Here is a 23,439-nt window from a genome sequence, read left to right as displayed (position 1 = left end):
AATAGCATCTCAATGATCCATATATCAATATATAATCAGTCATTTTATAAAGTAGTATATTTTTTAATAATTTAAACACAAATGAAAATATTCAAAATATAAAACTAAAATAATTAATTAAAAAATGTTAAAATTATTTAAATAAATAAAAATAAACTAATTAATAAATGAAATAAATACATTTAAATTAATTAATTAATTAATTAAAATGTATTTATTAATGTCTGCTTTCTTTTTGTTGTGAATTTTCAAGCACGTGTGTTGCTTCCAAGTGTTTCTTGTCAAATGTCAGGAGTCTCACGGGCTGCCCACCACTGTGCAAAAAGACCCCCTGGATGGTAGCTGGTTCTAATTTCACACCATGCACCTCTCCACCAACCTATCTATCTACAAGATTTGTTGCATGATTTATGTTTCTACAACAGAAATAACGGACATTGCATGCCTCTATATAAATTATACTGTACATATTATTGTTTAATCATTAATGGTAAAATCACAATTCATAGGACATCATTTGTAAATCTATGTGTTTGGTGCTGGTCCAAGTGTGTTTATTTACCTCTTAGAGGGGAAAGGTGCAGGTGGTGTGTCTCCACTGATGGTATCGCAGTAACGCTCCAGGAAACTGCGCAGGTATGTAAACGTGCTCTCCTCGAGGTCCACACAAAACGGCCTGTGCCAAGCCACCAGCTGCCTGCCAGGCACATAATTCACATTCAGTCATGCCAGGAAAACAATGTTAAGTGAACATCTTTGAATAATGGAAAATGTTCTGCGATTGCTTTAATACATTAGTGGTGAAACTCACTCCAAATGGAGCGATAAGGGTTTTGATTTGCATGATGAATATGAAAATGTTGTCGTTTCCTGTAGACTCAAACTCATTTCAGGACAAACTGCTTTTGTTTTGGGTTTAGATAAGGAAGTGAGGGTTTTTTATTTCCACTATCCACAGGCAATGAGAGGCATAATAAATTAAATACTGTCAATCAAATCACTCATCATAACTAATGAAATATGTCTTTGTCTCTCTCTTTACCTGTCTGTGGGAACTGCGGTCCAGGCCAGGCTGTGGGAGGTGCCTGCAGTGATCTGCTGTATTGAAACCCCTTCTAGACCAATCACCTTCTTGGGTTTGGTGACTGGCGTCGAGGTGTGGCCCTGCCCACATTGGCCCATGGCATTGTTTCCCCAAGCAAACACTTCGTTTTCTGTAACAAAAAACAATAAAATTACATAAGCATTTTTATAAAGAAAAAAATTAATGTGGCATAAATCTGAGAATTTAATTTCAGTGAATAACAACTTAGATTTTGGTCTTTTCCTCACACAGGTATCATAGGGTTTCAAAAAATTGAACCTACCTTTGTCCATTTTGAGGCTTGAAAGCATTATTTGCCATTTATTGTATTTATATTGAAAAAAGTAACTAGTATGGCTCTTAAAAAAAAAAAAAAAAACTCTTTTTGTGTCCCACAATAGAAAGAAATCAAAGGATTGGAAAAACATGAATGTTGCAATTGAAATAAAATAAAATACAGATATTAGATTAAAAAGAATTTTTAAAAAAACTAAACAAAATGTAGAAAATGTAGCTTTTGCAACTAACTGAAATAAATAAGTTTAAACTGAAGTACTAAAATTAGCAAAAATTAAAAAAAAAAAATACACAAAAAATACACAAGCATATAAATAATTATAAAATAACACTGATCTACAATTAATTTCTACAAAATAAATTATTCATATGGAAGTATTTAAATGTAATTTAATTGAAATTAATTTTAAATACTGTTAACAACACATCAAACACTGTATACTTTAGAAAAATGCAAATTTTTGTATAATAATATTGCGGACAGCACAAGTTGCCACTAGTGGAGCAGAAATTACACATTTCATTTTTTTTTATCTTATTTAATACTATTTTCTCATGTACTCTTCCCATTTATGTTTAGTTATGTTATGTACCGTGAGACAGAGCGAGACAGTGGCTGTCTCCACAGGAAATGTCGATGACTTTAGTGATGCTGAGTTCCTCTATCAGTCGAGGTCTGAGTGAGGTGGTCTCAGACGAGCCGCAGCCGAGACACGAGCCGCAGCCCCACGCAAACACCTGCATCGCACGCACAGGAGAACATAGAAACAGGAGAATTTATATGGGTGTATATAACGGTACATATTTACTTAGTTAAAGTCAGTGGGATAAATGAGAGGTTGTGTATACCTGGCCAGCAGATGTCAAAGCCAGTGACGACTGGCTCCCGGCACACACTTTCCTGATAATGAAGCCGTGCAGGGCTTCTATCACTTTAGGCCTGTACACACGGTTTGTGTCACCATGTCCAAGTTTACCTTTAACACAAACACAACGTTCACACACAGAATGCCTACATGGACAACAGTAATTTAAGGTGCATCAGATTCAGAGGTCGTGCCAGTACTTGTTTCAACAACTGGCTCTATATTTTGCCTTATAAAAACACTTTGCAATGGCTGCATTTCAAACATGTTTAGGCTTGTCTGTGGATATTATGTCTGATAGTGTTGCATTAAAGGATTTTTCTTGCTATACTTATGAAAAGTAAGTGTCACCATGTCCTGCTCACTCTGTAAGGCAGAAGTGAGCCCTTGTAAAGGATACAGAGCTTTACTGTCTCATACTGTATGTGTACAGCATGTGAGTATGTGGGTTTGATCCAGAATGTTACCTTGACAAGCAGCAAAACTGCTGTAAACTGTGTATAGCTGTTAAAATTGTTGTGGAAAATAAACTTGAGTCAAAAATTTCCTCTTTGTGTGCCATTCAAATCAAATTGTTCAATTTGTGTGAAAAAACATGAAAGACTATTCTCATATATATTCATTGGGTGATAGATAGATAGATAGATAGATAGATAGATAGATAGATAGATAGATAGATAGATAGATAGATAGATAGATAGATAGATAGATAGATAGATAGATAGATAGATAGATAGATAGATAGATAGATAGATAGATAGATAGATAGATAGATAGATAGATAGATAGATAGATAGATAGATAGATAGATAGATAGATAGATAGATAGATAGATAGATAGATAGATAGATAGATAGATAGATAGATAGATAGATAGATAGATAGATAGATAGATAGATAGATAGATAGATAGATATTGTGTTAAGCTAAAAATGTTACTTAACAATAATAATAATAATAATACATTTATTTATAACACACTATATATTTTAACAAAATTCCAATTACTTTGCCTGTAAAAACCCACCAAAAGGTGAAATTATTTGTAGAGCCTATAACCAATTAGGTAGAGAATATCAGTGTGAATATATGTAAACATAAAAATAAAATAAAATTACTTTGGTCAAAAAAATTAAAATAAAATTACTTCGGTCTTCATGAAGAATTGAAGATTTTCAATCACCAAATAGCAAATTTAATAACTCAGAGTTAGTACATGTTGAAAAAGTGCCCTTTGTGATGGGATTACTAAATTACTTTTGTTTGGTAATGTCTGTGAATACACTTCAGCGAGATGATGGAAAATGTTCATGGGAAATTAAATTATTACTGATTTTGGTGTAAAATGTGAACTACTTCTGTGAACTATTCAAATTAATATTGCAAATATGTATTTGCGTAATCATAAAACTAATCTTAAGACTTTTTATGCATCGCAAAATAAGGTGGAAATGAAATATTACCATTGTCCCCTCCACCAAAGGACCAGACGATTCGGCCATCTTGAGCCACAGCGATGGTGTGAGAGCTGCCACAGGCCACTTGCCCGACCCCACTGATGTCTTTAACCAGAGTGGGCACATTACGACTGTGACTGTCACTATGACCTACATGACAGACAGACAGAGTAAAAATAAGACAGAGACAGACAGGACTGACAACAGTCTGACTCAGTCTGAGGAATCAGACATCTTGTCGACTGCCTGACAAATTTCTCTGTGGATTAAAAAAAAAAAAAAAAAACTCTGTGCAGTGCATACTGTGCACAGCAGTCATTCAAACCGTAAAAACCACCTCACAGAAATCAATAGTGAATTGTATTTCACTGACAACACTACATCTGAGAACATATACTCAGGTCACAAGTGTGTGTATGTGTGTTTGGTGATGTTCAGGGTCTGTAAGAGGAGAGTGATGTACCAAGTCGACCAAAGTCGCCTTCCCCCCAGGTGTACAGCTCTCCGTCATTAGTCACTGCAGCACTGTGTCTGTATCCAGCAGACACACACACCACCACCTGCAATACACACACAGGAAACATGCACACTTTTACAAATGCAATGATAATAAAGTTGCTTACATTTTCTGAATATATGAAAATATTAGTGTTCAACTAAGGTGTTCTGGAATGCATAGGCATTTTTGTACAGTTTCAGGTCTAGGGTTTCTAGGATGCTGCTAATGGTAAGTGGTTACCAGAGTGTTCTGGGTGCTTGCGAGGTGGTTGTTAAAGAGTGTTCTGGGAGTTTCTTACTGACCCAAGTCAAAAGATCCCAGGCAAATACCCTCAATTACACACAATTAGAAAAAAAGCTACATTCTGCATGTAGAAAACACTATTTCCTCTCACCTTCCCTAAAAGCGGGCCCTGAATAATCTTGGGGTATTTCTGCGTGGCACTGTTCCCGTGGCCCAGTTTGCCGTAATCTCCGTCTCCCCAGCTGAACACCTCTCCCTCCGCCGTGACGGCCAACGTGTGTCCGTCTGATCCCTTGGAAGATGACACCTTCCTCATGGTGCGAGGCGGTTCCAGAACTAGCTTCTTGGGCATAGACTGGTTATTAGAGTCTCCCAGTCCCAGGCGGCCATAACTACCCTTCCCACAAGCCTTCACGGCACCATCAGCAGATACAGAGAATGTGCAGTACTGGCCCGCCTCAATCTGCAGGTGGAAAAAGAAGAGCGCCATTTAGAGCCGAGTGAATCGAATCAACTGTGATCGAGGACGTCTAAACTGTATTAGTGAAAGGGCACAGTTTATTAAGATGCAGCTGCTGTCTTCTAAATTGTATTTTCGCAGTAGTAATGAAAAGACATGTCTGTATTAAAAAGCAGAGACTGTTGGGCCTGGACGCTACTCCAGATTAGATAACCAAACTTTGCACAACACATAGATTTTGTTAGAGAGGAAACAAAGAAATTTAGATCGGTACAGTTTACTATTGTTTATAATATAGTCAATAACCAATACGAGCCTGGCTGCATTATAAACTATATACTGTAAAAAATAAATAAATAAATATAAACTAACACTTCTTGTTGCGTTTTAAAGTTGTAATTAAAAAGAAAAAAGCAATAAAATAAATAAATAAATATACAAAAACAGAAAAAGACAGTCACTGGCCATATATGATGCATTTCTTATCATGCAACTAATAATTTAATTTACACCATCTCACTTTTTTCTCTCATTCAGGAAAGTGGAACCAAAGTCCTCCGTTTCTATCTACTTGAACAGTTAAATCTTTCTCCAAAAAGTTTACCAAGCTAACATTTCAATAGCATTTCTCCCATCCATAAAATCTTATAGAGAGGACCACAAAACCAGTCATAAGGGTCAATTTTTTAAAATTGAGATTAATATACCATCTGAAAGCTGAATAAATATTGATGATTTCCATTGATGTATGGTTTGTTAGGACAGGACAATATTTGGCCGAGATATCATACAACTATTTGAATATCTGGAATCTGAGGGTGCAAAAAAATCTAAATACTGAGAAAATCGCCTTTAAAGTTGTCCAAATTAAGTTTTTAGCAATGCATATCCACTCACAAAAATACATTTTTGATATATTTACAATAGGAAATTTACAAAATATCTACATGGAACATGATCTTTACTCAATATCCTAATGATTTTTGGCATAAAAGAAAAATCGATACTTTTGACCCATACAATGTATTTGTTGGCTATTGTTACATACCTGTGCGACTTATGACTGGTTTTGTGGTCCAGGGTCACATATTAGTCTACAAATAACGTTTTCCAGTTGTCAATCTAATATAAATGAGCTTACAGCCCAGACAGTGCCTTTACCAAGAAAACAATTGGATCTTTTAATTAAAAGCTCTTTTGTACAGCTGTCAAATTGAGCATTGCGATCTGTCTCATTAAATTTTTCTTCGAGTGGTGTTTCTCCTGCTTCTCATACTGTCTATGTTGAAACTAATGTTAGCTTCATGATCGCTTCTAGTTATTTGGATTTTCAATACACTTGAGTAACATAAATCCACACACACCATTTGTGCATCGCTGAAGCCCTGAGCCAGTTTGGGCTGTAAAATCTTCTCCAGTGTACCCTCAGCGAGCTGATGGCTGCTGTTGCTGCCCCACACGTACACCATGACAGCATCATTCTCCGAGCCAGAGGAAGAGGAAGAGCCTGTGCTGCATGAGCACAAGCAGTTAGAGGCCAGGGTGCAGATCTACAACACACACACACACACACACACACACACACACACAGATAAAAGATTTATTTATGAGAATAAAGACTTATAAAGGCCAAAGTCTCTCTGACTTGGCACGAGATATCTTTAATAACACCCGATATTTCAGTCTGTGAATAAGGTAAGCAGTGTTGGAGGAAACGCATTACAAGTAACAAGTTACATGATCAGATTACTTTTTCAAGTAACTAGTAAAGTAATGCATTACTTTTAAATTTACAACAGAGAGTTACTTTTTCAAATTAGGGCTGGGCGATATATCGCATGCGATTGTCACGCGCATTTCTTCAGTAAAGCCGGTTCCCTGATTACCTCTAAATCGCCATCACCTGCTTTCAAACGCAGCAGAATTTAATAGACCGACCCGTAGTTCACTGACAAGCTACGCAATATCGTGTTCATTATTGAAGGCGATTCATCTGCGATAATGAACGCGATATGCATAGCTTGTCAGTGATCTACGGTTCTGTCTATTAAATGCCGCTCCATTTGAAAGCAGGTTATGGCGATTTAGCGGTAATCAGGGAACCGGCTTTACTGACGAAATGCGCGTGACAATCGCATGCGATATATCGCCCAGCCCTATTTCAAATAGTATTCATTTCACTTTTGGTGTGAAAGGGCATTTACATTTGTCAAAAATATACATTTTTTTGTTGTTAAAAAAATTAAACAAACAGCCCAACCCATATGAGAAAAAGTAACGCAAAATTAACATTATCTTCCATAAACAGTAACACAATTAGCTACTTTTTTAGGGAGTAACACAATAGTAATGCATTACTTTTAAAAGGAACTTTCCCCAAAACTGCTTATAGATTTATTTGCACAAACACACCTCTTCAAAAAGGCAAAGAGCAACATGCGAGAGGCTACAGAGTCCGTCTGCATCTTTCTTCAGCACCTGAGTGTTGACGGATTCACCACGAAAAGCCTGAAACAACAAACAATAAATTACACAATAATAGAAGTCTGTCATTTCACCGGAAGATCAAGTAGCATGTATTCATATTTCCAAATTTGCATTCAGATGGTCAATTAAAGGTGCAATGTGTAAATTTTAGCGGCATCTAGCGGTGAGGTTGCGAACTGCAATTAACGTCGCACACCCCTCGCACCCCTCTCTTTCAGAGAAGCTACGGTGGCCTTCCAACAAAGAAAGGTCTCTGCTTCTAATAAACCAGACGACTACTACTACTGCTACTTTGTGCGTATTCAATGAAGTGACGATGCAAGCTGCATTTAAAAACACTAACGATTTAGAAGAACAACAACACAGTGACTATACGCACTCTGTAGAGTGTTTGTCCGCTTAGGGCTGCTGTAGAAACATGCCGGCGCATAATGCCGACTTGACATGGAGGGGGGACCCGCGATGTATGAGATAGAAATGACTCATTCTAAGGTAATAAAAACATAACCGTTCATTATGTAAGGTCTTTATGCACCACTGAAAACATAGCTATGTATATTATATTGCATTTCTGTCTATAGAGTGCCCCAGGGATGACGCGTTTTTGTAGGCCAACCCGGAAGTTAGCAGCTCACGGGTTCCTTCGGTTGAAAGCCTATGCATTTTTCCCATAGACTTTTGGAAAATCACAGAAAATAAGCTCTGTGTTTAACAAAGGGTTATGACATTTACACGTTTTGTCCATCAAGATAATCTTTACAAGTGAACACAACATTTATAGATTTTGAAGCCTAAATAAAGTCTTCAGATATAAAAGGCTAACAGTAGGCTATAAACGGACTACAGCACACCATGGTCGCGGATCAACGTCGTCACCACCAAGCTTCCTCAAACTGTATTTAAAAAACAACTTTATTTACAAACATGCTCGCTGATTATGATATGCGCTGTGTATGAATACTTATCCACTTTTTCATGAGAAATGCTGTCCAAATGTCCCGTTTTTAATGATGACGTCTAAAGTCCCCACCAAAGGAAGTAGTCCCTTTTAGCAATTTGTTAGCAACCGCCGATTTTAAGACACAGTAAAAGTTTAAAAAAATCACAAGTAGGTTATAACTGGTGTGTTTTAAGTCATAAATAAAAACGTGAAAGTATTTAGAGGCTTTGTTAACCACAGACCTTATTTCAGGCGATTTAGCAAAAACCCATTCAAAAAACCCATAGACTTTACGGTGCTGGAACCGGAAGTCCAAAAATGCTAACTCGCTTCCGGGTTTTGCCTACAAAAATGCGTCATCCCTGAGGCACTCTATAGATCCTCCTAAATTTTACACATTGCACCTTTAAACAATTTGAATGCAAGATGAAGCCACATTAGCAACCCATGTTACTTTACAAAATATTGAGTGATAAAACAGCATGTAGAGTAGGGCTTGTGAGGTAAAAAAGTGGCCTAAAAGCTAAAGTTTGCTAAAATGCAACATCTAAACCACTGATTGGCTATTGGTTATCCAGTGGCCAAGCAACATATATCACATTACCATGAAAAGAAAATTGGTTCATTATATTTTGATTTAAGATTAAGAAGATACAGTAGTCTTAGTTTCCATACTGGCACCAATGTGCTTAACCAGCTAGCTTTTCAGATAACAAATTAACATTGTACTCTGCAGTAAGGGAATCTATAAACAAACGGTTGCTTCAATATGGGGAACAAGTTCTGCTGAACTTCAAGCACAAAAGCATTGAAGTAGACATATTTCAGATTGATTAAGACATGAATAAATTAGAGCACGGCACATGGCGGGTCTGGTGTGGCTCAGGCGGCTTTCAGAGCTGGGAAGACGGCCAAGAGCTCTCGGTCAAATGAAAGCCACAATCTTATTTAGAGCAAGGAAAAATGTTTGAGCCATTCCTGCCTTCCATGAGAGGAATATAGAATAATGGTACTCTATTGTGCTAATGTATTAGCAGTTACAATTAGCAACAACAATTTCCTTTAAGTGCAGAGAGAGGAATGAACAAATGGAGGGTGTTAGCTTAGCCTCAGCACTGTAACTCTATACTCTCTGTGTGTGCAAAAGAGGCACAGCTTTCTATATTAGTGCCCATTATCCATTAGCATTACTGTATACTACTTCACTCATGCTATTAGCATGACCGCTAGGTCAACCGCATGTTCTAGGAACACACCGTGTGCTGGCGCATCTGTTGTAGTGTTTGATGGATCAGCTCGTAGCCCACTCCAACTGTTTCAGAGGTGGTGGAAGAAGCAGAGGCAGCCAACGCCACCTCCACCCACTCCAGAAGGAAGCGCAAGGACCCTCTTTGTAAGGCTAGCGAGAGAAGGAGCTCCAGGGCTAGCCTGCGACCTGCCCGATCCGCCCCGGACCCGCTGACTGCAGTCTTCTTCAAGAAGTCTCCAACTTGTGCAAGACAGTCAAGCCCCACAGTTGGGATCTTGTTCTCATTGGCCAAGGAAAGAGGAGGCAGTGCGGCCAGGACTGAAGACGCAGTGGCCAGTACTTCATTGCACAAAGCGACATCTGGTGGGTTCTCAAGACGCCCCCGCTGCCAACTCTGCCTCAGTAGGGCGAAAAGGAGACTCAACCCAGTCCGGACACCCATTTCGATAAGAACGTCTGTGCCTGACTTTGAACGGGAACTGCCTGTTGGCCAAGGCTCAGACACTGACTCCAGAGTGCCCCCGTCTGCACTGGAGGATGAGGGCTGGGGAGGCAGTGGTGCTCGGAATCGGTCATGATACTTGCTATGGAGGGCGTAGAACACCCTCTGGAGGATCACCAGCCTGTGGTGCAGGGATAGGGCAAAGGGGGTCCTTGCCAGCATGCGGTGGGCCAGGCATCGTTGACTGTGTAGCAGCGCGGACAGATATTCCTCCTTCTCCTCCTCAGCACTGGATTCGTACTGGAAGTCAGGCAAGCGGGGACCCATTAGGTCCTGCACCGGCTGGGCCAAGCCTACAACCTCCTTGTTGTAGAGCAGTTTTGCATAGAGAGCAGCTGCTCCGTGCCGTGTGGCTGTCTGAACGCTGTCCTCCGCTGCCCAGGAGCTGTTCAGGTGCTCCTGCCACTTGAGCATCACGTGGGTCTGTGAAGGCACCATCACTGTGCATTATTCACACACAAGAGGCACATAGCTGCAAGAAAGAAAGAAAGAACAAACATAAGATACTGTTCTAGATGTATCTAGAGTTTCAATATGAGTCCAATACTTTCAAACAAATCAGAAAGTTGCCCCCATAAAATGAGGCATGGCCATTGTACTCCTGAACAAGACTCTTGTGTGGTCACATTTAATATTTCTTGGTGAAATCCAATTATTTTCAAAAGGAATATGCATGATCAGTTTTGCATGTTTCGCGGATTGTCCAACAGAAACCTGCCTAGTTTGAAAGTGACTTACGTGTGAGCGCCGCTTCATGCATCATAACACTGTTGACAATAGACATTGGACCTTTTTTCCTGGAAAACTTTGTTGTGCTGCTAATGTGACAACACCTTTAACCCCAGGTTGCTTCAGCAAGACTGATGTTGTTCTAAGTTCATGATACTCTAAGGCAAATGGCAGTAAAAGATGTCAAGGTCAATCAAGGTCACTTTCCTGAAGCACGGTTTGATTGAACATAAGGAACATAATTGACATAAGCACAGCTTACTTGCTGCTGCAAATGACAATGATGGTCATGCATTATAGATTAATAAGCGATTAATCACTGACCCAACCCCCTCCCCCTCCACCCCCCACATATTTGTGACACATTAATCAGAAGGTTTAGACTTCACCCTAATCTAGTTATTATGTGTAAAACTGATTACAGACTCCAGCGGCTGTAACTAGCCTACAAATAATTTAATGAGAGGTGATGTTAAGATGAAAACAGCCTCAAAGCACCAGAGTTTCTCCTCTCTGGGTCTTTTTCCAACCTGAGAGAATGTTAGCATTCATCTGAAGATGTAACAATGAATATATCCCTTTGAGAGCTGTGATGTTTAAAAAAAAAAACTCAATTTGAGAATGTGATGTATTAGTTCAAACTATACGTGTATACTCCAACGATGGAGACATTTTTATTATTCCAGCACTCACTTTTTATTGCCGTCCTTTTAATTTTACACGTCAGGAATGTATGGAAGCTTGCGACTTTTTATCTATTCTGATTTTTTTCCCCTCAGAATTGCATGAGATACAGTCAGAACTGCAAGTTATGAAGTCAGAATTGTGAGATATAAACTTACAATTGCATGTTATAATGTCCAGTTGTCAGGGAAAAAAGACTGGACGTTTTTTCTCAGTTACCTGTTTAGACTGTATCTCAGAATTATGACTTTATAACTTGCAATTGCATGTTAAAAAGTCAGAATTGCAAGATATAAACAATTCTGAGAAAAAAAAAGTCAGAACTGTGGGTTTATATCACACAATTCAGGCTTTATAAGACGCAATTGCGAGTTTATACCCAGCAATTCTGACTTTATAACTCGCAATTGTGAGTTTATATCTTGCAAATCTGAGAAAAAGTCAGAATTGTGAGATGAAAAGTCACAATTACCTTTTTAATTTTTTTAATTAGTGGCGGAAACAAGCTTCCACAGGAATGTACACAAAGTACAAACCAATCACATTGTAACCTATAATGTGAGCATATAAATGCAACCTTGTGAGACTTTTCAAAAACATAAAAAAAAAAAAATCTTACTGACCCAAAACTATCATTATCTTTTACTTACCACACACTATATTAACTTGCACAACTTTTCCAGTGCTGTGTAGAGGGATTACTTGCATTTTAGAGAATAAAAAGAGGAAATAAGGAAACTCCGGTGGTTAGGATGAGAGACGTACTCATGATAATTTATTTCTGTTATGGAAAACATATGACTAGCTAACATATGAATATGAAACCTTACTTGATTATTTTTGGAAATCAGTAGCTGTTCAATCAGTAATGACTGACATGATTAATCCAACACTTGGACAGCAGTATGACTCAGATCTAAAATGGAAATCCAGGTCAAAAAACTTGAATGACACCATCAGCCTGTGAATTGAGCAACCTGGACACCTGCCTCCATCTTTGCTTAAAAACTCTCACAACAGTGAACCCAGTGGCCTTTAATCACTTTGAGCAAGTTACCACCACCCCCAGCTGGTTAGTGTCCATGAGCAACATGACCCAGCACTTCCACGTCTGCCCAGTCTTACACCCCAGAATGTATTACACCCGGCAACCTCTACGGTTTCACTATGTATAAAAATAAAAAGGATGCTTCTCAAAGCTGCTTCACAGTTATGTGGGAGGCGCTGTGGGACCAAGTGTCACATTCCCCAGGAACTCTGACTAATCCTACAAAAACCATGACAACAACAAGTCCTTAACGTGGCGGACTACGAAAAGAGATGCTGAGCTTATCTCTGAGGTGTTTCCACTTCACAACAGACATATTGGTGTGAGTACAATGCTATGGGTGTTAATATAGACAATCTTAGGTTACAAGTTACTATTAATAATGAGAAAGAGGTAGTTATGCACCCAAATAGTAATTTTAGATCATGTTTAAAAATAGAAGCAGAGAACATGCAGTTTAAAGGCAGTGTTGATCTGATAGCTCATGGGTGTCCTTTCCGAATTAAACTAGAGGACAAAATAGCTGTTGGGTCATTCCGTCTAAGAAGTTCAGATTCATGTTCAAATGTCTAAATGTGTTGGACATATAGTATAATTAAATAGCCTTTTTTTTTTAAATATGAAAATGATATTGGTTAGTTTTCTTACACTACCGTTCAAAAGGTTGGTGGTAAGATTTTTTTTAATGTTTTTGAAAGAAGTCTCTTATGCTCACCAAGTCTGCATTTACTTGATGAAAATTACAGTAAAAACAGTAATAATGTGATATATTATTAAAATTTAAAATAACAGTTTTCTATCTTCTTATATTTTAAAATGTACTTTATTCCTGTGATCAAAGCTGAATTTTCAGCATCATTACTCCAGTCTTCAGTGACACATGATCCTTCAGAAATCAATCTAATATGCTGATTTGTCGCTCATTTCTTATTATTCTAAATGTTGAAAACAGTTGTGCGGCTTAATATTGATTGGGAAATGTAATACATTATGTTCAGGAATCATTGATAAAAGTTCAAAAGAACAGCATATTGGAAATAGAAATCTTTCTGACCCCAAACTTTTGTATTAGCAATCTTTTAGAATTACTTTGGTTTGAGAAAAATAAAAATAACGTTTGACTAGATTAAGCATTTCTTTTCTTGGGAATAGTGTTTTAATTGACAATTAATCTACAGTTTTTTTTTGTGTGTCCTCAATAATCACTGTCCATCCTGTTAGTCTTTTGTAAAATCACTTTAACTAAAAGCCAGTTCCTTAATAACATTATCTTCCAGGAAGTGACATCATTTTGGTGGGAAAACAACAGCACAACAATCAGTACACACCAGCAATGGATTTTATGATTTTTATGTGTTGTTACTTTTTTGTGTAACTTTAACAAATTCAATCCTGATTGATACAATTAGAGAAATCATTATGATATTATTAACAAAACTGATTAAAAATATCCACATTAACTATTAAAAATATCTTAATTAAATATTAACATTGACACCCTCGTGCAAGCATCCTGTTCATTTTCTTTGTCTTTGTGTAAAAATCACATCTGACCAAAGCCTAATTATGAAAGTCAGTGACACCTTTTTATGTAAATACGCTCTTAAATTATTCGTTAATAATTTAATAAACACAAGAATATTCTTTTTTTTAAGTTACATGTTCAAAAGAATGCTGCATAACAAGAATGACCCAGTAAAATGTGTATAATAAAAAATATCAATCTGGTGTCTTGTTTGTCTGGTATAATTCATGACATGTTTTCAAGTATTTCATGGAATCTCAGATACATGTGTTAGAAATAAGCCCACAGTCAAGTGATTTAAACTCACAAAGGATGTTAACCGAAATAAAAACAGACAGCGCATGGAACCACAGGGTCAATCCCAGCCACAGAGGTGAAGGACTGAGCTTGAATCAGCCAGACAAACATAAAGATCCCCAGCCAAGTATTTCCACTGCCAAGTGCCTATCACTGTTGACCTTCTGTTGAAGTGAGACTGAAGTGTATTCAATTCAGCAAGTCAGAATGGTCTGGGGGGCTGATAGTCTGAACACCTGACTAATCCAGGGCAACTGCGACAACTAAAACTTCCGTCCAGTGTGATCACATTTCATACAGAGGCCATCAATATATAGAACATGAAAAGAAGATGGTATACGCACAAACAACTGTGGTGTTAAACTAAAAAGCTGAGCTTTGGAATTTGTGTTGAGAGCCACATGTCTCCTGAACACCAGGGCCATAGCTACTATAGACATTAAGGGGGACAAGTCCACCCCAATATTTAGAAATGGCCAAATCATCCCCCCCAATATTTGAAATTTTTGCTCTGCTCTGCTGCACTCCATTATGCAGCGCTCTGTTTGTTGTTAGAATGACAAAAAGGTTTAAAAGTTACATTTTAGTCTGGTCTGCCTCAGCAGTCTAACAGTGCTCGTCAATGTCAAAATGATTGAGATGGCCAATCAAATCAAAGTAGGCAGGGTTTACTGAAGCGTCAGTTTAACGTTTATTTGTAAGACGTAAATAGCTAAACATTTAAAGTTGCAGTGTGTAAATCAGCTGAGACAGCAGAGAGTAGCTAGTCAATCAAAACGCTTTGTAGAGCAGTTTGTCCGTTTAGGGCTAGAACACTATTTCACAAGATGTAATATAAGTCTAAGGTGTCCCCAGAATGTGTCTGTGAAGTTTCAGCTCAAAATAACCCACAGATAATTTATTATAGCTAGGGCTGGGGGATATATCGCATGCAATTGTCACGCGCATTTCGTCAGTAAAGCCGGTTCCCTTATTACCGCTAAATCGCCATCACCTGCTTTCAAATGGAGCGGCATTTAATAGACAGAGCCATAGTTCACTGATAAGCCACGCAATCTCGCGTTCATTATCGAATTCGATATCTGCGATAATGAACGCGATATTGCGTGGCTTATCAGTGAACTACGGTTCTGTCTATTAAATGGCGCTCCATTTAAAAGCAGGTGATGGCGATTTAGCGGCAATCAGGGAACCGGCTTTACTGACGAAATGCGCGTGACAACTGCATGCAATGTATCCCCCAGCCCTAATTATAGCATGTTTTAACTGCCTATTTTGGGGTGTAATTAAAAATGCACCGATTCAGTGCGTGTACAATTTTTAAATGCTTTAAATGCTCGTGCTCCCCGCCCCCAAGCTCGCAAGAGTCGCAACTCTATAATACATTACATAAACAGAATAAGTTTACACAGTTAATATAACTCTCAAAATGGATCTTTACAAAGTGTTTGTGATGCAGCATATCAGATCATGTGAGTATAGTATTTATTTGGATGTTTACATTTGATTCTGAATGAGTTTGTTAGTGCTCCGTGGCTAAAGCTAACATTACACACTGTTGGAGAGATTTATAAAGAATTATACAGACTGCAAGCGTTTAAAAATGAAAATAACGACATGGCTCTTGTCTCCGTGAATACAGCAAGAAGCGATGGTAACTTTAACCACATTTAACAGTACATTAGCAACATGCTAACGAAACATTTAGAAAGACAACAGTTATTATCGATCCATCTGCCATTTTCGCTATTGTCCTTGCTTGCTTCACAATACCTGCAGATCTTCTGATGATTCGGCTGTGCAGCTTGCCTTGAACATGGGCTGGTATATGCAAAAGTTAGGACCTTACATATTAATTAATCCCGAATGTTGTGTCACAGTCAGTGTTATGTTGCGATTCACCTGTTTTTCCGTGGTGTTTTTCACGCACAAGATTTACATATGAAGGAGGAAGCAATGGTGTTTGACACTCACGGTATGTAATTTCCATGTACAGAACTCTTATCATTCAACTATGCCAAGGTAAATTCAATTTTAAATTCTAGGGCACCTTTAACATGTAGAACGGGGTATGTAGATATACATAGATCCTCCTAAAATGTGCACATCGCACCTTTAATACATCAACTGTTTTGCGAAAGAAATGATAAACGACCGACAGTGACATAAAACTACTGGACTTTATTCCCAAATAAGGCCGTTTTGAATTGAAAACGTGATTCATGTAATTCCTAACAGAGAGTTAAGAAACGTTTTAGGTTTTCAAAATATAAGGTATACAAATAAATGTACATGTGCATATTTTAATGTATATATTAATTGTAAATAGTTCAAAATGATTTATTATTTCCCATATAGAATTAGACCTAGAATTTCATTCACTGCTCCGTTTCTTTATACTTTATAAAAAATATCTGAGGTGCCTGGCTCAAGTTATGAGATCTGGACTGACTTGTTTGCAGAAGTAAACAATAAAGATGTTTATTATGACATGCATTACGGTGAAGTGCTCCTCTCAGAGAACTGAGAAACTAATTAATTATTAGCCTATTAATTAGAATTATTATTTTATTAAAACTAGAATGATTATTATTTTAGCCAAAGTGACGGTCAGTACATGGGCACAGTAACCCTGGAGTAACCTGATGTTAAAGTTCTGCCATCATTTACGAATTTCTTTCATGAATTTCTTTCTTCTGTGAAAAGAAAACTAATATATTTTGCATAAAATAAATACATTGAAAGTAAATGGGGACTGGAGCCATCAAGCTTCAAAAATGTCAAATAAAGCACCATAAACACATCCATAAGACTTGTGCATTATATTCCAGGATTTCTGCAACCATCTGATCGTTTGGTCTGGGAACAGATTAAAATTATTCAAGTTATTTACTACAAATTTCCATTCTGGCTCCAGAATATATTTTGCATTTGCATACATTTAAATTAACTGACTTAACAAATGACATGCAAGAACCAGTTATTTTTTAATTCAAACCTGGCTCAAGTTGGAGTCATATGAATTAATTCTATGATATTTTTATCATGTGCACTCACTGTCAATGTATGGAAAAGATCAGTGTTGACATTCTGCAAAATATTTTTACTTACAGTCCACAAATGAAAGAAAAACATAAGGGTTAGGGTGAGTAAATGATGACAGTATTTTCATTTTGGGGTGAACTGTCCCTTTAAATGCATTGCTCGAAGGAACAATGGTGATAGTTCACGGGTCACCTGCTCTCTGCCATAAAGACCAACTTGGACCAGCATAAATTTCTATGGTTTGGTGCTTGTCTAGCTGGTGGACCAGTATAACCAAATTGTTAAGCAAAAAAAAAAATCCTGGTCAACCAGTAATGAGGCTGGTTAACCAAAGGAGGCTTGCTTTGTTCAGCTAGTCAAAACCCATGTACAGACACCAGCATTCAGGCATTCTAAAGCAACACATCTCAGTCTATTGCAACAGTGGTTTGAACCTACAATCTATAACCCCAACACCACATCACTGCTATTTCTTAAGAATGGTGGACCAGAATGCATCAGATATGGTCTGTGAAACAATCCACTATGCATCAAAACCCTTATCTTTAATACAATACACACATTATGGAAAACGTGATCACAATCAGATCAGTTACCACAGCAACATGCATGAACTGTCACTTGGACAAGACTTATTGTTGCATCAGCTGGGACTCAAAGCAACAACAGTGATAGATACAAAAATAGCTGACTATGACGAGCTCAACTGTTTAAAGAGCTAAACCATATCAATTACAGATACGACAACCCATTATCACATGCTGTCGAATAAAATATATAAAAGACAGTGTAAATAACGCTTACCAAACGATCCGATGTTCTCTCTTCCTTATGTCATTCACGCCCAGCAGTCAACCCACTGCCCCCTGCAAGGCTCTTTAAACCTGCTGTCTACCAGAAAGGACGTGAATGCAACGCTTTATTATGAACCATATCCTGTATATACTTTTACAAATAAACACTTTTGAATTAAATATAACTAAACGCCACCCGGCAAAGAGGAGTTACGCAATGCGAGGACGAAATGCCGGTTAATCTCGCGCTGAGGGTGTTTATAGTAGGGTAGGTTGCCGCTCCGCAAGCTGTTGCCATGAAAAATAGCGGCGTTCGTTTTCGGGAATGCGCGTACAGCGCTGGATTTTACGCATACGGCGTAGTGTCGTGACGTCATGACGTTTACATCGTAAGGGTCCGTTATGTTTAGCTTTTGTTTTTGCGATATTATTTTCCATTAATGTGTCAGAGTTATTATCGTTATGTAAAACTATTATTACGTTTTGTTTATTGAAATAGCGCTGAAATAAAATATAAATATTAGATGAAAAACAAACTTGTTTCAGTAATTGTCGTTTAGTTAAAATGGAAATCAAATTTAAATAATAATAATAAAACTTGACACTGAAATAAAAAGAAATTAATAAAATAGTAATATTTTAAAAATATTTATAACAATAATGGCTGATAACAAAACTGAAAGTATAGAAAGCTAATTCAACATTTTAATAAAAAATACAATAATAGGCTATATAAATAACACTAAAATAACACTGTACTTTATTTAATATCGTGCTCATTTTTTTTTTCTTTTATTGGTAGTATTCTATCATTAAACTATTAAAATAATTGAAGTTAAATTTATTTTAAATTACAAAAACTACGCTGGTTTGAAAGCAGAACAGGATCTCTCCTCTTTCAAGGCAAGTTTGAACCACTTGAACAACTATGAATGTGAGATCAAGCTGCAGCCCACAATTCAGACTCTCCAGGCTGTTAAGATGAGGAAAGTGACGTGAAGGGAACAAAGTACTTTTTCCATACTTTCCAATTTTACATCAATAGCAGCCTTTCACCCGTTTCACTTAAAATGGGCCTCGCAACAGAAGGGGCATCCGCTTGCGCTCGAAAAGGAGCACCGTCCTGTGCCATCATGAAACGCACACACACCAGAGGAAGAAATTAACAGGGGCTTAGGGCTAAAATGTCACCAAAATTGATAAAAGAGAAAAAAAAAAAAGAAAAAGAAATAGTGCCAAAAAAATGTCTTCATATAAGTTATTGTTGTTAATATTTATAAGCAATAACACAAGAGTAAAAGTCCTTTTTTCCTGAATATCAGCACGTTTATAAATGCGATAGTGATTTTATTCAACAATTCAATAAACAATAAGTTTATTAAAGGTAAGTAAATAGGCTCTAGGTGACTTACATTTTAGACACAATATTGTCAATACTGTTTTTCTCTATTTTGCCAACAAAAATAGTTCCAAATAGTAAAGCCATTGCGCGTCTCCAAGTAGCATAATTTCAGTTTTGCTACCGAATGAATCAGAATTTTTGAACAAATAATTTTAATGAACGCCAACTCAGTAACTTCTGCTTTGTCCCTGAATTAATCAGCCTTTTTGAACAAATCGTTTGCCTGAATGATTCAGTGACTAACTCTTTAAGACAATGATTTGCTGCCACCTCCTGGCGGATATAGCATCATTTTATTTTAGCTGAGGGAAAGAGATAGGGACGAATGCTGTTTTTGTTTTCAGTCATGATTGTTACAATCAGTGCTGAGGGTAACGCTTTACAAGTTACCTGAGTTACGTAATCAGATTACTTTTTCAAGTAACTAGTAAAGTAATGCATTACTTTTTCAATTTACAACAAAATATCTTAGTTACTTTTTCACAGTTATTGACTGACAGCTCTCCTGTCCCCATGCTGAGAGAAATAAAGTGCAGAGGTGTTGTGTGCGCTGTGAAAACATTATTGTAGTTCTAAATGTGAACATACATTTACTCGTCTCACTTGCACGAAAACATGCAGTATTCCTCAAAATGAATAAAAACAGTGAAATGCAATTTCAGAATTTTACGCAAACCTGTAATAATTAACTATATTAAATAACACAAATATACTTTATTTAAACTCACTTTATTAACCTCTGTCTTTGCTGCTGACCTTCAATTATCTAATTCAACCTTACTAATAAGAAAAAATGACTTACGATTATTTATGTTTAGAAATAAGAGTACTGAATTTCCTTCTCCTGTATCCTGTTCTTCTTTAATCCAGAATGGCAGCACAGCTGAAAGGTTTGTTTGAGCTGCGCCCTCTACTGTACAGGCTTAAATAAGCATTTCCTTCAGCCTATGGCTTATTCATTTCACTTTTGTTGTGAAAGGGCCTTAACCTACGGTGGCTCAGTAGTGCACAACACAACAGAATTAAAAAAGAAAACATAAGTGCACAACACAACGGAATAAAGCCACAACACAACAAAATAAAGTCACAACACAACGGAATAAAGCCACAACACAACGAAATAAAGTCACAACACAACGAAATAAAGCCACTACACAACGAAATCAAGCCACAACACAACGGAATAAAGCCACAACACAACGAAATCAAGCCACAACACAACGGAATAAAGCCACAACACAACGAAATAAAGCCACAACACAACGGAATAAAGCCACAACACAACAAAATAAAGTCACAAAACAACGGAATAAAGCCACAACACAACGAAATCAAGCCACTACACAACGGAATAAAGCCACAACACAACGGAATAAAGCCACTACACAACGGAATAAAGCCACAACACAACGGAATCAAGCCACAACACAACAGAATAAAGCCACAACACAACAAAATAAAGTCACAAAACAACGGAATAAAGCCACAACACAACGAAATCAAGCCACAACACAACGGAATAAAGCCACAACACAACGAAATAAAGTCACAACACAACGAAATCAAGCCACAACACAACGGAATAAAGCCACAACACAACGAAATAAAGTCACAACACAACGAAATAAAGCCACAACACAACGGAATAAAGCCACAACACAACGAAATAAAGCCACAACACAACGGAATAAAGCCACAACACAACGGAATAAAGCCACAACACAACGAAATCAAGCCACAACACAATGGAATAAAGCCACAACACAACGAAATAAAGTCACAACACAACGAAATAAAGCCACAACACAACGGAAATGCTCCCGACCACTAGGGGGCTCTCAGAGCTCGGTAAAGTTAGTTTTCCTTCCCACTGTTCGGCAGTGATATCAATACCACCACGATTAGTTTTAACAGTATATATGTAACCACCGTATATAGACATAAAATATTAATTCAAAATCACCTGCGTGCACAATAGCTTCATATTTATACCTGTGAAAGATTTGACGCGCTACCACGGCGAATGATGAAGGGAACATCTGCCAATTCCACCAAGTGGTTAAAACGTATAATTTGTATTCATTAAAATTACTTTTAACATTTAAAAACAGACATGTTCAAATTACAAAGCTTGTCAGTCTTACCAACATGAACTAGCAAGCTTTGGAATTTGAACAAGTCTGTTTTTAAATGTATAAAAGTCATTGTAATGAATACAAATTATACGTTTTAACCACTTGGTGGAATTGGCAGACGTTCCCTTCATCATGCGCCGTGGTATCGCGTCACAAGTATGAAGCTATTGTGCACGTAGTAGATTTTTAATTAAAATTTAATGTCGATATACATTTGTGACTTTTGTATTGTGGCTTTATTTCGTTGTGTTGTGAACTTATGTTTGCTTTTTTAATTTCGTTGTGTTGTGCACTACTGGGCTACCTTACTTAACATTTGCCAAAAATAGAGTTAAATAAAATAATTTTTGTTATTATTAAAAAAAACAAACAAACAGCCCAGCCCAGGTGAGAAAAAGTAATGTAATGCATTACTTTTCATGAAAAGTAACTAAGTAACGCAATTAGTTACTTTTTTAAGGGAGTAACGCAATATTGTAATGCATTACTTTTAAAAGTAACTTTCCGACTGTTCCTGTGAAAGGGGCTTCCAAATTGCAACGGCTGCCTTCTGGTCACATTAATATTGCTTAACTGCAAACAAAAGCACACTGAAACCATAGCATTTTTCCAAAAAGAGTTTTTATTACAATTTGAAACAAATCAAAGTCTTCTCTCTCGTCTTAACTCTGAAACGATGGAGGACAGTGAAGTCACTTTCTTCTTCAACCTTCTAATCCTTGCGCTCTGCAGTTTCAGATGTTTCCTGTAGGCTGCAAGCTTGCCCTTGGCCAAGTTTAAATTGTTTGTCAGCGTCTCTGGCGATTTGGCCATGTAAGTGTGATCCAATGGATGACAAACTGTGTCTGATGCCACAGAAGGATGGCTGGGTAAATGGCTATATGAAATGTTACAAAGTCCACCAGGATGAATCTCTGATGCCCCATTGCTTTCATCCACAATAACCCTCACAATCTCCTCCACAGCTTCAGCGTCTCTCAGTACAACATCTCCACTCCTCTGCCTTCGCTTGATGTGTTGTGACCGCTTCTGTAGGTGGTCAGGGAAGGCAAAGATGGTGGGAACAGCAGCTGTAGTAAGGCGCACTTGGCCTTTATTGTTTGTAAAGAGACAGTTATCTTCAAAGTGGAGAGAACATAGGCGAGAAGAGGGAGTTGGCTTCCACTTGTCCCGTCTGATGTTCACCAGCCACTGCTGCAGCCTGCTGGTATCACCTAAAGGGAAACTGAATGAGATATAAGGATAAGTAGACAAATGGAAAAAGACATTCAAGACAGTATATGTATATAGTATGGAGCAATCGATTCACTTCAAGATTCAAAGAATCGATTCAAAAGAAGCATTGCTCACAACTGTTGAAAATGTGATTAAATATGAGATGTACTGCTGGGGGGAAAAGATGTCATTCTGTTTCTGTTTATCGGAGTACTTTACTATTACTAGTATTATTATTATTAAATAATGTCAGAGAGAAATCATAAAGAAAAGTCAAATCATTCATAGTAAATCTAACTTACCGAAAAAATTGTACACTAGATCCTTGTGAGTGGCGATTTGTACAATTTATAGCTGCGCACGACATCACATAAAGCTTCAAGTTCAAGGCAAAGACCAAACATCTAAAACTATAGAAATTTAAGTGAGTTGTGTCTGTGTTTACAACCAATGCATGCACAAGAAAGCAATACTTGTTCTG

General features: G+C 37.4%; 2 protein-coding genes across 13 annotated transcripts in view; both read right to left on the bottom strand.

The window, feature by feature from the left end:
- Positions 1–18,512, bottom strand: part of LOC137012022 (probable E3 ubiquitin-protein ligase HERC1) — an 88,102-nt gene extending 69,590 nt beyond the window's left edge. For 9 of the 12 annotated variants that reach the window (XM_067374965.1, XM_067374961.1, XM_067374966.1 and 6 more), the window contains exons 1-11: positions 18,217–18,512; positions 9,590–10,556; positions 7,319–7,414; positions 6,271–6,456; positions 4,598–4,909; positions 4,168–4,264; positions 3,711–3,854; positions 2,231–2,358; positions 1,975–2,119; positions 1,043–1,214; positions 563–697 (exon numbers count right to left, since the gene is read on the bottom strand). In XM_067374965.1, coding sequence (XP_067231066.1) covers positions 563–697; positions 1,043–1,214; positions 1,975–2,119; positions 2,231–2,358; positions 3,711–3,854; positions 4,168–4,264; positions 4,598–4,909; positions 6,271–6,456; positions 7,319–7,414; positions 9,590–10,522 — 2,348 coding nt within the window. In that variant the 5' untranslated portion in view covers positions 10,523–10,556; positions 18,217–18,512. Of the gene's footprint in view, positions 1–562; positions 698–1,042; positions 1,215–1,974; positions 2,120–2,230; positions 2,359–3,710; positions 3,855–4,167; positions 4,265–4,597; positions 4,910–6,270; positions 6,457–7,318; positions 7,415–9,589; positions 10,557–14,377; positions 14,515–18,216 lie in introns of those variants that run through there. The other 3 variants (XM_067374958.1, XM_067374959.1, XM_067374968.1) reach the window with 3 other exon arrangements.
- Positions 18,513–22,358: 3,846 nt separating this feature from the next.
- On the bottom strand, positions 22,359–23,439 carry LOC137013259 (THAP domain-containing protein 1 A-like). The gene is made up of 2 exons (XM_067376938.1): positions 23,261–23,439; positions 22,359–22,968 (listed from the first exon to the last, which is right to left on the bottom strand). Exons 1-2 carry the CDS (start codon positions 23,323–23,325, stop codon positions 22,386–22,388), a joined length of 648 nt encoding a protein of 215 aa, XP_067233039.1. The 5' UTR covers positions 23,326–23,439; the 3' UTR covers positions 22,359–22,385.

The sequence above is a fragment of the Chanodichthys erythropterus genome, chromosome 22, assembly GCF_024489055.1.
Source record: "Chanodichthys erythropterus isolate Z2021 chromosome 22, ASM2448905v1, whole genome shotgun sequence".
Taxonomy (NCBI): domain Eukaryota; kingdom Metazoa; phylum Chordata; class Actinopteri; order Cypriniformes; family Xenocyprididae; genus Chanodichthys; species Chanodichthys erythropterus.
The sequence above is the reverse complement of the archived record's forward strand: the minus strand, read 5'-3'. Positions and strand labels throughout refer to the sequence as shown.

What these genes read in the sequence shown, in the direction of transcription:
- LOC137013259 (XM_067376938.1), bottom strand. Translation starts at nt 23,325, where the DNA reads ATGTCGTGCGCAGCTATAAATTGTACAAATCGCCACTCACAAGGATCT. An exon ending in TCTAGTGTACAATTTTTTCG is followed by an intron (nt 22,969 to 23,260) that starts GTAAGTTAGATT and finishes TATCTCATTCAG; the next exon opens with TTTCCCTTTAGGTGATACCA.